General features: G+C 42.5%; 1 protein-coding gene across 1 annotated transcript in view; it reads left to right on the top strand.

The window, feature by feature from the left end:
* The first annotated feature begins 3,419 nt into the window (after positions 1–3,419).
* LOC109406735 (armadillo-like helical domain-containing protein 3) overlaps positions 3,420–17,389 on the top strand; it is a 46,566-nt gene continuing 32,596 nt past the window's right edge. Inside the window, exon 1 of the mRNA XM_062858968.1 lies at positions 3,420–4,179. Within this exon, the coding sequence (XP_062714952.1) occupies positions 3,547–4,179 (633 nt within the window). The 5' untranslated portion in view covers positions 3,420–3,546. The remainder of the gene's footprint in view (positions 4,180–17,389) is intronic.

Genomic DNA, 17,389 nt, shown 5'->3' with positions numbered 1-17,389 from the left:
GTGCGAAAGCACAGTCCCACCCCTCCTCTACGAAGTAATCCCTAACGGGCGTGCCGCGGAGCAAGGTCAGGTAGTGCAGAATGTGGTTTTCCTACGGTGTTGCTAACCAACAGGTTTCCTCATTCTATAAAAAAAAAAAAAGATTTGGGTGGAGGAAGTATTACCGGAGGAATTGATGGAAGGTATCGTGTGTCCCATCTACAAAAAGGGCCACAAGTTGGATTGATGGAACTATTACGCGATCACACTACTGAGCGCTGCCTACAAGATACTCTCTCAAATTTTATTCCGTCGCCTATCACCGATTGCAAGAGAGTTCGTGGGGCAATATCAGGCTTGGTTTATGGGTGAACGCGCTACAATGGACCAGAAGTTCGCTATCCGCCAGGTGTTACAGAAATGCCGCGAATACAACCTGCCCACACATCAAATTGGCGTATGGTACAATCGATCGAGAACAGCTATGGCAGATTATGCACGAATACGGATTCCCGGATAAACTGATACGATTGATCAAGGCGACGATGGATCGAGTGATGTGCGTAGTTCGAGTATCAGGGACACTCTCGAGTTCCTTCGAATCCCGCAGAGGGTTACGGCAAGGTGATGGTCTTTCGTGCTTGCTGTTCAATATTGCTTTAGAGGGTGTAATAAGGAGAGCGGGGATAAACACGAGTGGGACGATTTTCACGAAGTCCGTTCAGCTGCTTGGTTTCGCTGATGATGTTGATATTATGCGTTGCGCGAAAATTTTTGAGCGCAAGTGCTCGTATACCTCCGCCAGTACCTTAAATCGTGTTGGAGTTTTCGGCGCAGTATTCTTTGGCAAATTCGCGCACTTATTGTAAAAGGCACCAGAACGATTAAACGTACGAGCGGAGATCTATTAGCGATTTTGCACCATTTTCGCTCTCTATTTTCTTGCAACGGGTAATATTATTGCTCGTAAATTTGAGACGATGGCGGAAACATGATGGCAAAGGGCTCCAGGGAGGAATCACCGTGCCCGCTACCCCAAATTTATTACCCGTTGCAAGAAAATAGAGAGCGAAAATGGTGCAAAATCGCTAATAGATCTCCGCTCGTACGTTTAATCGTTCTGGTGCCTTTTACAATAAGTGCGCGAATTTGCCAAAGAATACTGCGCCGAAAACTCCAACACGATTTAAGGTACTGGCGGAGGTATACGAGCACTTGCGCTCAAAAATTTTCGCGCAACGCATAATATATCGACGGTGGTGAAATCGAGGCGGTTGAAGAATTCGTGTACTTGGGCTCACTAGTGACCGCCGATAACGACACCAGCAGAGAATGTGTTTCCATGTTTTCGATTTCACTCTGTCTCGCTCAACAACTTAAAGGCTCTTCAGTGATGTTTTTCGTGCTAGTTAGTTAGGTTTGTTAGGCTGTGTGAATAGTTTAAGTAATTTATAATGTTTATGTTAAGTTAAGTCATTTTTTGTTCATCATTTGGATCGAGATTTGGATTGTATTATTTCTGTTAATGAGAAAAGATGAGGATGAGGAGGTTTTGCGCCCATTTGAGAAAGTGCTAACATGATTGCTTTACTCAATTGGGCTTTTTCCTGCTCCTAAATAAACAAAGTAAAGAAATTCAGAGACGCATTGTTGCAGGAAATCGTGCTTACTTTGGACTCCGCAGAACTCTACGATCGAATAAAGTTCGCCGTAACACGAAGTTAACTATCTACAAAACGCTGAATAGACCGATCGTCCTCTATGGGCACGAAACATGGACCCTACGTGCAAAGGACCAAAGCGCCTTTGGAGTTTTCGAACGGAAGGTGTTGCGTACCATCTGCGGCGGAGTGCAGATGGAAGACGGGACTTGGAGAAGGCGAATGAACCCACGGTGTGTCTGGTAGAACAAATTTATTACAAAAAAATGGGCATCGCTAATTTTTACGCTACGTGAAAGTTGACGCTACCAGCTTTCATTTAAGCCCAACATCGAAATATTCCATCGGGGGAACTTTTTCATACAAAAATTGGGTATGTTTGTTAAGTAGAAATAGGGATTAATTTGGAACCGTGCATTTTGTAGGGGAAAAACAGTATTCTGAAAAAGTTGTTCGGGATCCCTCGGTGGATTTTTTTGAGGGACCCTGCAAATGAAAGCTGAAAGCCTCTATTTTTGAATAGCGATAAATTTGACGATGCCCATTTTTTTGTTATAAACTTTTCCCATACACACGCCGTGAACCACGAGCTGCATCAGCTGCTGAGAGAACCAAGACCAACCATCGTCCATACCGCGAAAATCGAGAGGCTACGGTGGGCGGGTCACGTCATCTGGATGTCGGATAGCAACCCGACTAAAATGGTTCTCGAGAGTCATCCGACCGGTACAAGAAGACGTGGAGCGCAGCGAGCTAGGTGGGTGACGATGTGAGGACGATCTGCGGACGCTACGCAGAGTGCGGAACTGGAGATAAACAGCCATGGATCGAGTGGAATGGAGACGGCTACTATGTACAGCAGAGGCCACCACAGCCTTGATCGACTGATTGACTGACTCTAATCATCTCTTGATGAATCTTGTAGTCGGCGGAAAGCTTACAACTGCTGTAAAAAGGGAAAATAAATAATACATTTCCTTATAACTGTTTTGGGATATGAATTATAAATAAATAATTAAAACAAAGTGCTTAAAATATGGAAAAGCTAAGTCGTTTATTTATTTAAACTTCCAAAACAATTTTTCACAAATTGTGACAATATATAAAAAAAATTAGCTATTTTATGATTATTTGGAACCAGTCAACCCACTGCGCAGATGAAAACTTGCGTGCAAGTGTGTGTCTCTTTCGTTGATTTCTAAACTGCGGAACAGGGCGTTACTACGTTACTGTGCTTGGAGCGCCACCTATGGTAGACTGGCTCAACTACATGTACTCTAAAAATTAACTGGAAATAATCCATTGATAAATTTTAAATCAACCCAAATCGATGACTACATTACCACCTTTTCTACATTTCCCTTTAATTTTATTTTATATTTTTAGTGCAGATGGAGCCGATGAAACGTTTATTTTTATTCCAAAACTTTTTTTCCATCAAAACATTTCTATATGATTTATTTACCTGTTTTGAACAACTTTTCGTTACCGTGTTGGATAAGATAACGAAAGTCAACAAAAACAACAACAATATTGCGCATTTCCCACCTCACTGGACCCCTTTCGCAGTTAGTAAAAGTGCGGGATCGTGAATAAAACTGCGATTTTGCATCGAATCGTTTCGATGTCTTCTGCGCACTTATTCAGCACCTTGTAATGCATGAGTGCGCATAAAAAACTGACACGATTCGAGGCAAAATCGCAGTTTCATTCACGATCCCGCACTTATGAATACTAACTGCGAAAGGGGTCGATTGGGGTGGGAAATGCGCAATACTTTTGACAGCCGAATCGAGTCGTGTCGGTCGTCCGGGTGTGTGGAGTGATTGAAAGTGTTTTTTTTTTTGCTGCGTGAAATTTAATCGTATTTTGCGTGCGACGACAAAACTAGATTACTGTTTTCGAAATGGCCACACGTAAACGCTCCGGTTCCGGTTCCAAACGTCCGAAGGAGAAGGTGGTCTATATCTACGAGCTGTTGCTTCACGGAGCAAACGCGGACCAAAACAAGCAGAACTTCTGGGACGAGTTTTTCCTGCTGCAGCCCAACACGGAGGCCTTCGAGACGGAGCTGCAAAAGCTCGATTCGGCGAAACTGTGCGCGGCCAAGTCCAATCTGCTGCTGCTGCTGGAGAAATGCGTGGACATTATGGACGTGAACGATGTGAAGAGAACCCACAACGCTCTGATTACGCTCAGTATCCTGACGTATACAATGTTCAAGAAATACAGCAATCCGGAAGATGGAAGTGTGGAAAATATGTTTGCCGAGTTTCGCCTGGGCGACGTGGAAGAGCACATCAAAAAACTGGTGGAGAAAATTAAGGAACTGATTATCTGCGACAACTCGGACACGTTGCGGTTCTATTGTCTAAAGTTGCTGTTCATCGTCGGTTCCGGGACGGACAATCTGGACGACAATCTGCTGCTGGAGTACATTATGTCGAACAATCTGTTCGATTCGCTGAAGAAGGTTCTCAGTGATTCGACCGCTCGATTGGAGCATGGACATGATATTGTGATTCTGCTGGCACTTTTGGTAAGTTGTAGTTTTGAACTATTAACCCTCCTAAGATGTTAAGATGTTTACTCCACGATGATGTAGTGAACGTTCAGCGTGCCTCTCTGGGTCATATTGACCCCAACATCCTTCTAGGGTTGATAATATTGTAAAGCATGATGTCTGAATTTTAGAAAGAACAGTATTTCAAGTCAACCCTTTAATGGAATCGTAGATTCTAACTAAAATCACCCTAAAATTACGATACTATTATTATGAAGGATTGTGGATCGAATCGGCCATACGTCCACCACTGGCATAGCTAATAAAAGCATATTTAGTGATTTCCGGAATAGTTTTCCGGAGATATTCTATCAAAAACTTCTAGAGAAATTCGGACATTTTTATACGAAACGGCTCCAACAGAAATCTATACAGGAAATCTATGGAACAGATCACGATCAACTTTTTCGCTCCAAAGGATTGAGCAGTGACTCACTAATTTACTAATGTATACTGAGCCACAACCAAACGGACGACCACGTTGTTTCGTAGTAGAACAAATATGTGAACTCATAGTAACTCTTGTAGTATCTTCTTTATAGCGATTTTTGAGCTACGAGTTTTAAAATTAGATTTTTTTTTTATCTGTATTAACGAGATTTTTAGCCCTAGGCTAGTTCATCTCGGGACCCACGCTTTACTTCCCTCTCACATTTTGCGAGTTTGTCGGGAGTGGGATTCGATCCCACGTCCTCGGCGTGATAGTCAAGTGTTCTAACCATCACACCAGGTCCGCTCCAATTAGAAATTTTCATCAATGTAGGTATTTCAACGTTTTGAGTAAAGTAGTTTGCTCCACCTGGCGAATATATATATTTTGTAATCTGTATTAACGAGATTTTTAGCCCTAGGCTAGGGACGCTTTACTTCCCTTCCAAAGGAAGAACTCACATTTTGTGAGTTTGTCGGGAGTGGGATTCGACCCCAGGTCCTCGGCGTGATAGTCACGTGCTTTTATCATCACACCAGGTCCGCTCCACTGCCGAATAATATGTAGGTGAAGATTTCCTCCAGCAATACTGGTAAAATATCTTGAGCGTTCACACAACACTTACAAGAAATTTTGTGGGCCCACGATTTTTATTCTACGATTTTTATTCAATATAACACTTTACCCTTCTTAAAACCGACTTTCGATCCGAAGCCCGCAGGGCCGAGTCACATATACCAATCAACTCAACTCGACGAACTGTGTGCGCTACAAAACAAGTCACTTACGTTTCTCAGCCGTCTGTCAACCGATTTGAGTTCTCTTGGAAGCAAATGAAAGCTACTAGGGTAACCAATATAATTTGGACCCCCATATATTTTGGACCCCCTGGGTCGTATTATCACAACTTACACAGGTTTAATGTTAGGATGACGGAAATTTTTACAATCATTCGCTAAATAAGATTGCTCTGCACGGGCAGCAATCATTTCCTTACTGGAAATATCCTTATTTGCCTTGAAATTAATTTTTGCCAATCTCGTCATCCGTGCGAGTGTCGTTCATGTTTACAAAAAGAGATTGCGGTGTAGAGGAAACTTGCAGATGTAAACAAAAATGTTTATCATTCTAGCGCATTAAATTCGCAATGTTCGTCTAATCAGCCTTTGTCAATCAAGTAATTAGGATGTGATCCAGCTTATTCAAGCGGCAAAATGTTCCAAAATAGTTCCAAACGAGTTTAAACACCGGGTGTCCAAAATATATACTGAGGAGGGTCCAAAATATATTGGGGTGTCCAAAACAGTAAAAATTAATGCTTCAAAAATCAGTTATTTTCATCAAATTTTCAGCCAGAAATGACTTTGTGGGTATTTTTAACGGACAGAGGAGGCTTTTACGAATATACTAACATCATTATTATGTGTAAATACCTTCTGAATCTGTTTGATTTTGACTTAAATTCAAACTAATGTCCTCTAGGGGTCCAAAATTCAACCGTTACCCTACATCCTAGTAGAACGCAATTGATTTTTTTTTTTTCGATTGGACGTTTGGTTACAGAGATATCTCTCGAAGAGTACTCCCCTGGCCAAGTTCGCAGGGGTTGACGGTATTAAAGTGAAGGAGTTTCATTTTGATTATTGTAATGTAGTGTTCTTTAGTGAAACATATCACCTTTTTAACACTTTAATGCGCCTCCAACGGTTCATCACGAACCGGCTGCTGCAGATGGAGTATGGCTGACCATATGCATCAGACATGCTCGATAAACACGGAGGAACCGCCAGGGCTCAGTAGAGTCTATTCCCAAGCAATAGTTCCAAATCGGTTGGATTTGAGAAGGTTTTGATGATCGTTACAAATCCTAATAAAAGTTTTATAGGATTTGTGACTGGTTTTGGAACCTTTTACAGCCAGCTGACTTCAAAATGTTGTTTGGGCTCTATTTCCCACGTTTCTTGGTTGATTTTGATTAGTAATTTATTAATGTCATAGTCGCTTTTTCGAATTTCTACAATGTTATACTTTATTATATTTTATTTAAATAAAGCAATTAAAATCAACCAAAAAATTAATAGTGGGAAGGAGATTTGCAGCACTTAATTGTGCTGATAGATTCGAAGCTAACGTGCGAACACTTGACGTGACAGTTTGGACTGGACAAAAAACTGACTGCTTTTTATTAACTGAACAACGTTACTTTTGTATGACTAGGTTGACATTTCTAGGCCACGCATGAGAAAATGACATGGTTTATCTTGATAGGACCGATAGGACAGAACGAATTTGAATATTTTTCATAGTATTTGTAGGGGGATGAATACATAATAGTTGACAAGCAATTTTTGTTTATCTCTTAGATGATGTTATGACACCAGCTTAGCTTAGCTTAGACTGACTGCACATATCTATGGTTGCTACTCCGTGATTGACTCGAACCAATGACAGTTGCACAATGAATCAACTGTCTTAGATGATGTTATGACACCAACAGAAAAAGTGTTAGAAGTTCAGTTACATGTTTCTGTGGGTTTTGGACCGATGACATTTTGAGGACACAAGAGATGAACACAGAGAAGTAAATATGAAAAAAAAAACAATTTGACACAGAATCGACTGTATTTTAACATGCGGGTTCGACTGATTCGATGAATCTGTCTAGAAGTAACTAGAAGACAATTGACGCTAAGATTGGAAAAAAAGCTTGCAGTTGGGACTATACTACAATAATAGCCGATAGGAAACAATGCGCTAGACAGCATTAATATTCATTTTTTAATATGTAGTATGTGCATGACGGAACAAGCAGGACACAGCTCCAGACGTCTCTTTTTAATAACGATATTCAGCATATTTCCAATAAAACTACACTTCAATAAAGCAAAGACTGCTAAAGCTGCTATGATAGAACAGATCAGAATGACTTAATTGACTTATTGACTACATTTTGGAGATCTACTTCGAATAACTGATAAATTGACAAGAACCTAACTAAATACATGGACCATACTACAAAAAAAAACAATTGACAAAAAGAAAAAAAGGGGAAACTTTTATTAAAACTATTTTTGTTCAACGCAGGCCAAAACAGTGTCGACTTGGGCCACGATATGCCTACGTACTTCTGTGTGTTGAAACAAAAATAGAGGCTCATAGAAGCAAACGTAGGGAAAGGGTGCGGTGTTAGAACATAAGCACAGCGTGCTACCGCCGTAATCACTATGAAAAAAAAAAAAAAAAAAAAAGAGATATCTCTCGAAGAGTACTTATGAGTTATACAACTAAACTTTTGAATATTTTTGGCCGAGTGTATTATAATAAATACTCAGCCGTTTGTCAACCGATTTAGATTTTCTTAGCACCACATAAAAGCTACAATACTACTTTGTAGCTTATTTAATCGACTGATTAAGAGATATTAGTCAAGGTGTATCTCGATGATTTTCTTAACTATTTGTTAATCGATTCAAGATCTTTTGGCAGTAGAAGAAATATAGGTACAAAACTCCAGAATATTGTGAACTTGGTGGGGCTGGCTCACCGAAACTTCCGGTCCGCTTTAGTGCTTTATGCATCATTGTGGCCAGGTGTTGCTCTAGTTTTTCCAACTGTATTGTAAAGCATTAGCGGTGATCCTTGGCATACTTGTGTAAATTGGGGTAGGTACTCGAAATGTTGATCGATCACCGATTATTGCTGGCAGATGCAGTGGAAAGTTTGTCTTAATACGTATCAATCGTCTCTGACAAACGAGAAAAACTGACTTCACTGATTACCTGTCTCTGAGCCAAATTTGGTATAGAGTCTTCAGTCTCCGATTAATCGCTTCATGTTTGATGGAGGTTTTTAATCCAATGGGTTACATAGCCGCTATCCGAATGAAGAGAGTAATGTTCCGCGTAATATATCACAAATCGAAAGAGGTACGGTACATTACGTGGAGCGGATATACTGAATTGGGTACCAGACCAAGTCCCTGCTGGGTGGCGCTAAATAGGTGAGCCATAGACAATAGAATCGTCAATGTCGTAGGGCATAGTATGTGACTATTGTCGAAACAACACTATTTTTGTTAATTGTCCACTAAGCGCATAACTATGTTAGGGTCAAGATTAGGATGAAATCATTGGTAAAAATAATAACACTTTTTAGTTTGTGTAGTTCGATATTCGCATGGTTAATTATTTTATGAACAATAATTTTATTGACGAATCCGATTTAAAATAATTGAATAGTAATTTTTGTTAAGCCATATTATATTAAAATAATCACTATCATTATCAATGAATGCTATCCGCTCAAGATCTTCGCTACATTGAATTTTGAAGTACTGTAGGCTTCACTTATCAACAAATTAACAACAAACACGCTATAACAGTATCTAGAGAATCGTGGAGGGTGAGAAACCTGAACTAGTAGCAGTATTCATATAGATTAACAATTATACTCTACTATTTTCAATCATTGCAACATTATACTAATATGTGCGGGCCGCCCATTTGCGGAGTTGTGCGGCCAATTATTCTCTTTCCATTCCAGAAACGACCGTTTTGAAGCAAGAAGTGTCCCAATGGCCAACACAAACGGGACTTGTCCGAAACACACAAGATAAGTACAACAATTTTATAATCAGGCGCCCAACTCTTTCTACGACTTTGCTAATAGATAATGCAATATGCATACTTCAATATCAATTATTTGTTTGTTTGCGCGTTTATTTATGACACTGTTGAAGCATTCGTGTCGCCGCGGAATAGTTTACAATTTATCTTATTTACATTTTTCAATTCACTTTAAAGTATCTAACACTGCTTTTACAATTGTGTATGCAAACTTGTATCTTAATTATGTTCATTATTAATAGTAGTCTGATAAAACAAGTCTAGTGATTTTTTTTTTTTTTTTTTTTTTTTTTTTTTTTTTTTTTTTTTTTTTTTTTTTTTTTTTTTTTTACCAAGGAATAGAAAGAGTTGGTGTCATAATCAATACAATACTTGAAACTGGAAACTCCTTATTTCCCCCTATGGGTTATAGGGAGGGGCGGGACATTCGAGCCTACTCATCAGTGGAAAGGACTTGATATGCTAATCGGTTTAGCATAGGGCAGATACAAGTCTACTGGTAGACGTATCGCCCAGCGAAACAACGCAGATTGGCCACGGCTCGGGGGTGCGTTGATTATAACAGAATAACAGAATAAAACTCCAGAATATTGTGAACTATTTTTTAAGAATTCCATACAAGATTCTAGGTGATGCCTGGCATTTCTGGCAGTTTAGTCCATGGTCCTCCTCTTCTTGGCGTAACGTCCTCACTGGGACAAAGCCAGCTTCTCAGCTTAGTGTTCTATGAGCACTTCCACAGTTATTAACTGAGAGCTTCCTCTGCCAATGACCATTTTGCATGTGTATATCGTGTGGCAGGCACGAAGATACTCTATGCCCAAGGAAGTCAAGGAAATTTCCTTTTACGAGTCCATGGTCCATGATGCTATTTTGGAAAACAATCTACTAGATGCCAAATCCACAATATTTTCTAGAATGACCAAAAGGCACAATCACACAATCACACACTAAATTAATATATGTTAAATACGAATAATACAACAATAATTTCAATAAATGTAAGAAGGGTTCTGTTCACCATAGGTGGATTATACCGTAATCCGGGGTCAAATTGATCACTTTAAAACAACTTTTGCGGATAACATTAGTGGAATTCCAAATATTGCCAAAAGATTTTCTGTAAAATCAGTACCCAGTGGATCTCCATGGAACCACGTGACAGAATTTTGATCAACAAATGAGGGGGTTAGAGGCAGAGGGGTGTAAGTGACCAAAAATTCAAAATTGAGATAAATATCGTACGTGATTCTACGACATCAGCTTTGCTTGTTGCCAAAGACCCGTAATTTTTTAAAATGTTTGAGCATGTTTAAACATTGATTGAAAATATGACGCTTAACCGTTGAGGAGATTTGCTCGGAGGCAGAGGGGTCTAAGTAATTTATTATATTTACATGAAGTATTGGATCATTTTTATTTATGATTTAATGTACATCTATGATCTCGTTGAATATGGTTTTAAACATGCCTCATGTCATGGACCCACGACCCAGTCAACACACGATCGCATATGACGTTAAATAGGATGCAAAAGTGGAGGCGATATACGCACACTTTACACGCGGTTAAATGGAAGCAGGTACGCATATGGCTTCCACTTTAGCATCCTATGCAACATCATATAAGACTTTGTGTTAGGTGGGGACGTGTTTTTAAAAATGTTGAAATCGCATTGAACCTGTTGTTCCAATATAACTGCTCAACATTGTTTCAATCAATTTAAATTCTCAAGTAAAAAATGGCAGTGATCGTATTCTACTAGTTCGAGTCTTACTGAGAGGAGAAGTAACCTTTTCGTCATTTGTCCTTCTCATTATCCATTTCTCACTCACGCCAGTATTTGCGAAGTCTAGCTTTGGAATAAGGTAAAACTTTCACTCGACTGGCTTAGCCGCAAACATCAATAGTAAATTAATTGGCTGATATTTTTGCTGAACTTTTTCACACAAAAAAGTGACAATGTCATCTTGATTTCGTTGCACATCGTGAGTACGAATGACGATAATGTACCAATTAAGATTACAACACTGCATTTTATTCCCAATTGTTCATTCCAAAATCTAAGATTTTATGACGATCGTGAAGATCAGAATTTACGCGGCCGCGTAAATGAAAACTCCATACAAAAAAAAATCATCGTCTTATTCTTGCATGATTCGTCGAGAAATAGTGAGACTTTTTTTACGCGGTTTTTTGAATTTTGAACTGAGTTTTTTTACGCGGTACGTATCCTCCGCGTAAAAAAAAACCTGACTGTATTACCTTTATAGACTTGGAAATATTTGAAACGATCGGCGTAAACATTTACATGCCAGTTTTTTTTTTTTTTTTTGAGCCGGGGAAGATTCCAAACAACTTGACAAATTAACTAGCAAAAGAGGTCCCAATACACATAACGGGGGACTTCTCTATGGACTATGGAGCTGTATGTCAAAAAATCGCACAGCCGGTTTACTATAATTTTTATATCTTTTTTAAACATTTAAAAATAAAATAAACTTACATTTTTAAAAATAAATATAAATACTATGATGATTAAATTGTAGGTCCTTACTGACGTAACAATGATCCGACAAAATGATCACTAAGGTTTTATGTTTGTGTATTTTAAAAAATGTTACGCTAGACGCATCATGATAGCGCAGTGTTCGTTCAGGGAGCCTGGGTCATAATGACCTCAACATCTCACTAGGGTCAAATTAAGGACTTTTTCTTAATTTGTCAATACTTCAGCTGATTTTTTGAATTCGGAAAAGTAATAATGCTTCCACATCATAATGGTTGCTTGCATTATTCATTTAAAACGAAATTAAACATTTTAGGGACAAATTTATTCATAGTAATACTTGAGTCTACATGTGGAGTATATGGCCTATTGAAAACTTGCTTGGTGCCAAAAGGGTGTAAGTCAACAGTTTGGTGGTAAAGGGGTGTAAGTGACACTAGCCCAAAAAATCAAATTTTCCTATCTGCAGAAAAACAACGTATGGTAAGTGGGGGCAGGATGGGTCACCTAAGAATTGGCCCCGTGTAACTGTCTGAATATAAATCGCATTTCTCTGTATTCTACCACGACTCTCAGATACACTAGTCAGCTATGATATAAAAGTATAGAAAGGTCATAAAGTTTGAAACCTGCTTCTTGACAAGCAATTTTCAAAACATGACCCATCTTGCCCCACCTCGATTTACGGGGGCAAGATGGGTCAGCTATCAGAAAACTCGATTTTTCTCCAACAAAAAATACTATATCTTTTATTTTTACCCTTCTCACACCCATAAGAAGGGTATAAATATCGCTCGAAAAACCGACTTTCGATCCGAGGCCCGGAGGGCCGAGTCTCATATACCAATGAACTCAGCTCGACGAACTGAGCAAATGTCTGTATGTGTGTGTGTGTGTGTGTATGTGTGTATGTGTGTATGTGTGTATGTGTGTGTGTGTATGTGCGTTACAAAAAAAAGTCACGCACGTTTCTCAGCCGTCTGTCAACCGATTTGAGTTCTCTTGGAAGCAAATGAAAGCTACTACATCCTAGTAGAACGCTATTGAATTTTTTTTCGATTGGACGTTTGGTTACCGAGATATCTCTCGAAGAGTACTTATGAGTCATACTTCTAAACTTTTTAAGATTTTTGACCAAGTGTATCATAATAAATATTTCGGCCGTTTGTCAAGCGATTTAAGTTCTCTTGGCATTAAATGAAAGCTACAGCATCCTAGTAGATCACCCAGAAATTTTATTTCGATTGCACATTTGGTTACAGAGATATCTTTCGAAGAGTACTTAGGATTTATACAACTAAACTTTTTGAGATTTTTGACCAAATGTGTAATAATAAATATCTTAGCCGTCTGTCAACCGATTTCGGTTACCCTGGCATCAAATGAAAGCTACAACATTCTAGTAGAACCCCATACAATTTCATTAGGATTGGACATTTGATTACCGAGATATCTTTCAAAGAGTACTTGGGAGTAATACAGGTTAACTTTTTGAAAGATTTTGGACCAAGGGTATCATAATAAATATTTCAGCCATCTGTCAACCGATTTGGGTTCTCTAAGCACCAAATGAAAGCTACAATATCCTTGTACAGTAGACGTTCGATAAGTGCAACATGTTTACGTTTCACTTAGCGAATGAAATTCGATAACTGCAACAACTGACAGACGTCAAAGAACTGTCAGTTGCTGCAGAATGCAGCCAATGTGCATACGGAAAACATCGCATTGCAACAAAAGTGCATGCGAAAAACATCGCATCGCTGTTGACATTTCGTTTTGACGGATAGCGGTGCGAAAACTGCAAAATTGTTGCACTTAGCGGACTTGCAGTTAAAAAGCATTGCAGTTAAAGCGTTTGCACCGAGCGAACGTCTACTGTATAAGGCCCTGAAATTTTATTTCGATTCGACATTTGATTACTGAGATATCTTACGAAGAATATTTCAATAAATTCTTTTTACCCTTCTTACACCCATAAGAAGGGTATAAATATCGCTCGAAAAACCGACTTTCGATCCGAGGCCCGGAGGGCTGAGTCTCATCATGAACTCAGCTCGACGAACTGAGCAAATGTCTGTATGTGTGTGTGTGTGTGTGTGTGTTTTTTTTTTTTTTTTTTTTTATAGAATGAGGAAACCTGTTGGTTAGCAACACCGTAGGAAAACCACATTCTGCACTACCTGACCTTGCCCCGCGGCACGCCCGTTAGGGATTACTTCGTAGAGGAGGGGGGGACTGTGCTTTCGCACTCTCGCTCATCTGTCAGCCATCACACTCGGCATATCTCTAGGGGGCCAACTCGACTAACTGTTGGTCGGCCCGCCATTTCCTTTGGAGGTGGAGCACGATTGTGGATACTGTGTTCGACACGACATTCCACTCGTCCACCCCCGTACACATCCTCTCAATAATGTTATCGGGAGTAGTATCCCTGCCGCATACCTCTAACATGCTCGACCTCTGCTCCGCAAAACGCGGGCACTCGAAGAGTACATGTTCCGCCGTCTCCGCCCTGTTTGCACACTCCGGGCATGAGGGTGAGTTTGCATGCCCGAACCTGTGCAGGTACCACCTAAAGCACCCATGGCCCGACAGAAATTGTGTCAGGTGAAAGTTCACTTCGCCATGGGGTCTACACGTCCACCGGGACACGCTCGGTATGAGCCTGTGTGTCCACCTACCCTTTGTTGAAGAGTCCCAGACTCTTTGCCATTTCACCATAGACGAAGTTCTGGCGTTTCGTCGCGCACCTCTCGTACCTCTTTCATCGTAGCACTCAACATCCTCGGCCAACACCAGTGCTATCGGCATCATGCCCGCTAACACGCATACCGCGTCTTTCGAGACAGTCCGGTATGCACTGGCCACCCTGAGGCACATCAGCCTATGTACACTCTCTAGTCGGTCAACATTCCTCTGCAGCTTGAGCGCGTTCGACCATGCGGCGGCGCCATACCGTAGTATGGACACCGCGACTGACGCGAGCAGCTTCCGCTTACTCGAGACAACTGCCGAACTGTTTGACATCATCCTAGACAATGCCATAACCGCTACACTCGCCCTCTTACAAGCATACTCGACATGACTACTGAAGCTCAACTTGTCGTCGACCATGACTCCAAGGAGCTTCAGTGAGCGACAGGACTCGATCGAGCACCCGCCCGTGGTGACCACTGCCTGCTGTGCAGACTGGCGGTTGTTCACCACCACCACCTCTGTCTTGTGGTGTGCGAGTGTCAGTTGCCTCGACCTCATCCAGCCCTCCACTATGTCAATCGCATGCGCTGCCGTCAATTCCACCTCTTCGAGCGACTCACCGTATACCACCAGGGTAATGTCGTCGGCGAAGCCAACCAACTTTACTCCCGGTGGTAGTGCTAGCCTCAGTACTCCATCATATGCCGCGTTCCACAGTACCGGACCCAAGATGGATCCTTGCGGTACACCTGCAGTGACATTGTACTGTTTTTGGCCTTCCTCGGTGTCGTAAATCAGCACCCTGTTCTGGAAGTAACTACCCAGAATACGCCTTAGGCCAGCCGGGACCCCTAAGCGAGATATGGCGCTCTCTATGGCGGCCCAGCTTACACTATTGAAGGCGTTTCTAACGTCTAGCGTTACGATCGCGCAGTACCGTATGCCTCTCCTCTTTTTCTGCAGCGCAATTTCGGCCAATCCAGTCACCGACCTAATGGCATCCACTGTCGATCTACCTTTGCGAAACCCGTACTGGCTGTCTGATAGCCCCGCGTTGTCCGACCTCTCGGTATAGACCAATAACCTTGACAGAATGATCCTCTCCAGGAGTTTCCCGGCCGTGTCCAGGAGGCAAATTGGTCTATAAGCCGACGGGTCGCCTGGTGGCTTCCCGTGCTTGGGCAGTAGAACCAACTTTTGCCTTTTCCACCTCTCCGGAAACTCGCCTCTATCCAAGCATCTCTGCATAGCCGATCTGATCATGTCAGGGCTAGCCTCGATGGCCGCTTTGATAGCCACCGTCGGAATGCCATCCGGGCCCGGGGCCTTGTTCAGCTTAAGTGATTTCGCAATTGCGGCTAACTCCTCATTCGTCACTGGGGGAACCTCACTCGGACCAGGATGGTCTTGTGGTGTGGGTGCCCATGGTCTCACCTCGTGGTGCGGGAACAACGTTTCCACGATCCTCTGCAGCATCGCGGGAGAGCGTTCCGGTGGTGCAGATGTGCCTTTCGTTTTGCACATGACTACGCGGTACGCATCACCCCAGGGGGTTGTGTTGGCCGTCTGACAGAGATCGTTGAAGCACGCCCGCTTACGCGCCTTGATCTCTTTGTTCAGTGCCAACTTTGCCGCCCTGTATGCCACCTCTCGCTCCGCTCTCGACTCATCGGTCCGGGCTCTCTGCATCCTTCTCCTTGCCCTGTGGCAAGATGCACGGAGCTCCGCGATTTCTTGACACCACCAGTACACCGGTCTTCGTCCATTCCTGGGTATGGATCGCCTCGGCATTGCCACATCACACGCTCGTCTCAAGGTACCAACTAGACCGTCGCTAGACAAGTAGTCTGTATTCTGCTCCATGAGCATCCACTCCACAAATGCTGGCTTATCGAAACTCGAGGTTAGCCATCCTCGGTGAGTGTCGGTTATCCTCGACTGCTGCCGTCTACCGCCCTGTTCGATACTGTATCGAATCGCCAGGTGATCACTATGCGTGTACCCGTTATCAACTCTCCAGTCTGAGCTAGGGTTAAGCCCTGGGCTCCAGAAGGTCACATCAATGATGGACTCCGCACCGTTTCTGCTAAAAGTGCTTACACTGCCGACATTCGCGATCTCAACGTTCAATCCCGCCATAGCTTCGAGTAGAGCCCAACCTCTCTCGTTCGTAGAGCGACTGCCCCACTCGACCGCCCACGCGTTAAAGTCCCCACCGATGACCAAGGGGCTCAGTCCAGCTAGAGCGCTTGACAGCGAATCTAGCATGGACGAGAACTGACCTATCGGCCACCTAGGTGGGGCATAGCAGCTGCAGTAGTAGACTCCGCCGATCTTCGCAATCGCGAAGCCCTCGCACGTCGTGGAGATTATCTCCTGGACCGGGTACCGACCGGTCGTACAGATCGCCGCTTTCTTGGCCTTATCCGCAACCCAGTTCCCGTTATTGGGGGGGATGCGGTATGGGTCCGAAAGAAGCGCGATGTCTATACTCGACTCCGAGGCGGATTGCCACAACAGCTGCTGCGCGGCTTCACAGTGATTCAGGTTCAACTGTGTGACTTGCGTCATTTTCGGCCGTTACGTCCACTTATGCTTGGGCACTTAGGCCCACCCGTCACATGGCCCTTGTTCGTCGTGCAAATCAGACACTTTGGCGCCGATTTACACTCCCTGACGAAGTGGCCTTCTACTCCGCATCTCCTGCAGAGCTTGCTCCTATCCGGGCCTTTGCATGCCCACGACTTGTGGCCTCGTCCGAAACACCTGAAGCACACTTCCGGCGGCTCACATACACTGAGCGGGCACTCCGACCATCCGACTTCGACCATGCCCTTAGCAGTCGCTTTCTTCGCTTCCCCGACTGGAAGCTTGATCGTCGCGATCTGCATACCTGCTGGGCCTCGCCTCATGCGGATCGAT

Source organism: Aedes albopictus, chromosome 3, assembly GCF_035046485.1.
Source record: "Aedes albopictus strain Foshan chromosome 3, AalbF5, whole genome shotgun sequence".
Classification (NCBI taxonomy): domain Eukaryota; kingdom Metazoa; phylum Arthropoda; class Insecta; order Diptera; family Culicidae; genus Aedes; species Aedes albopictus.
The sequence above is the reverse complement of the archived record's forward strand: the minus strand, read 5'-3'. Positions and strand labels throughout refer to the sequence as shown.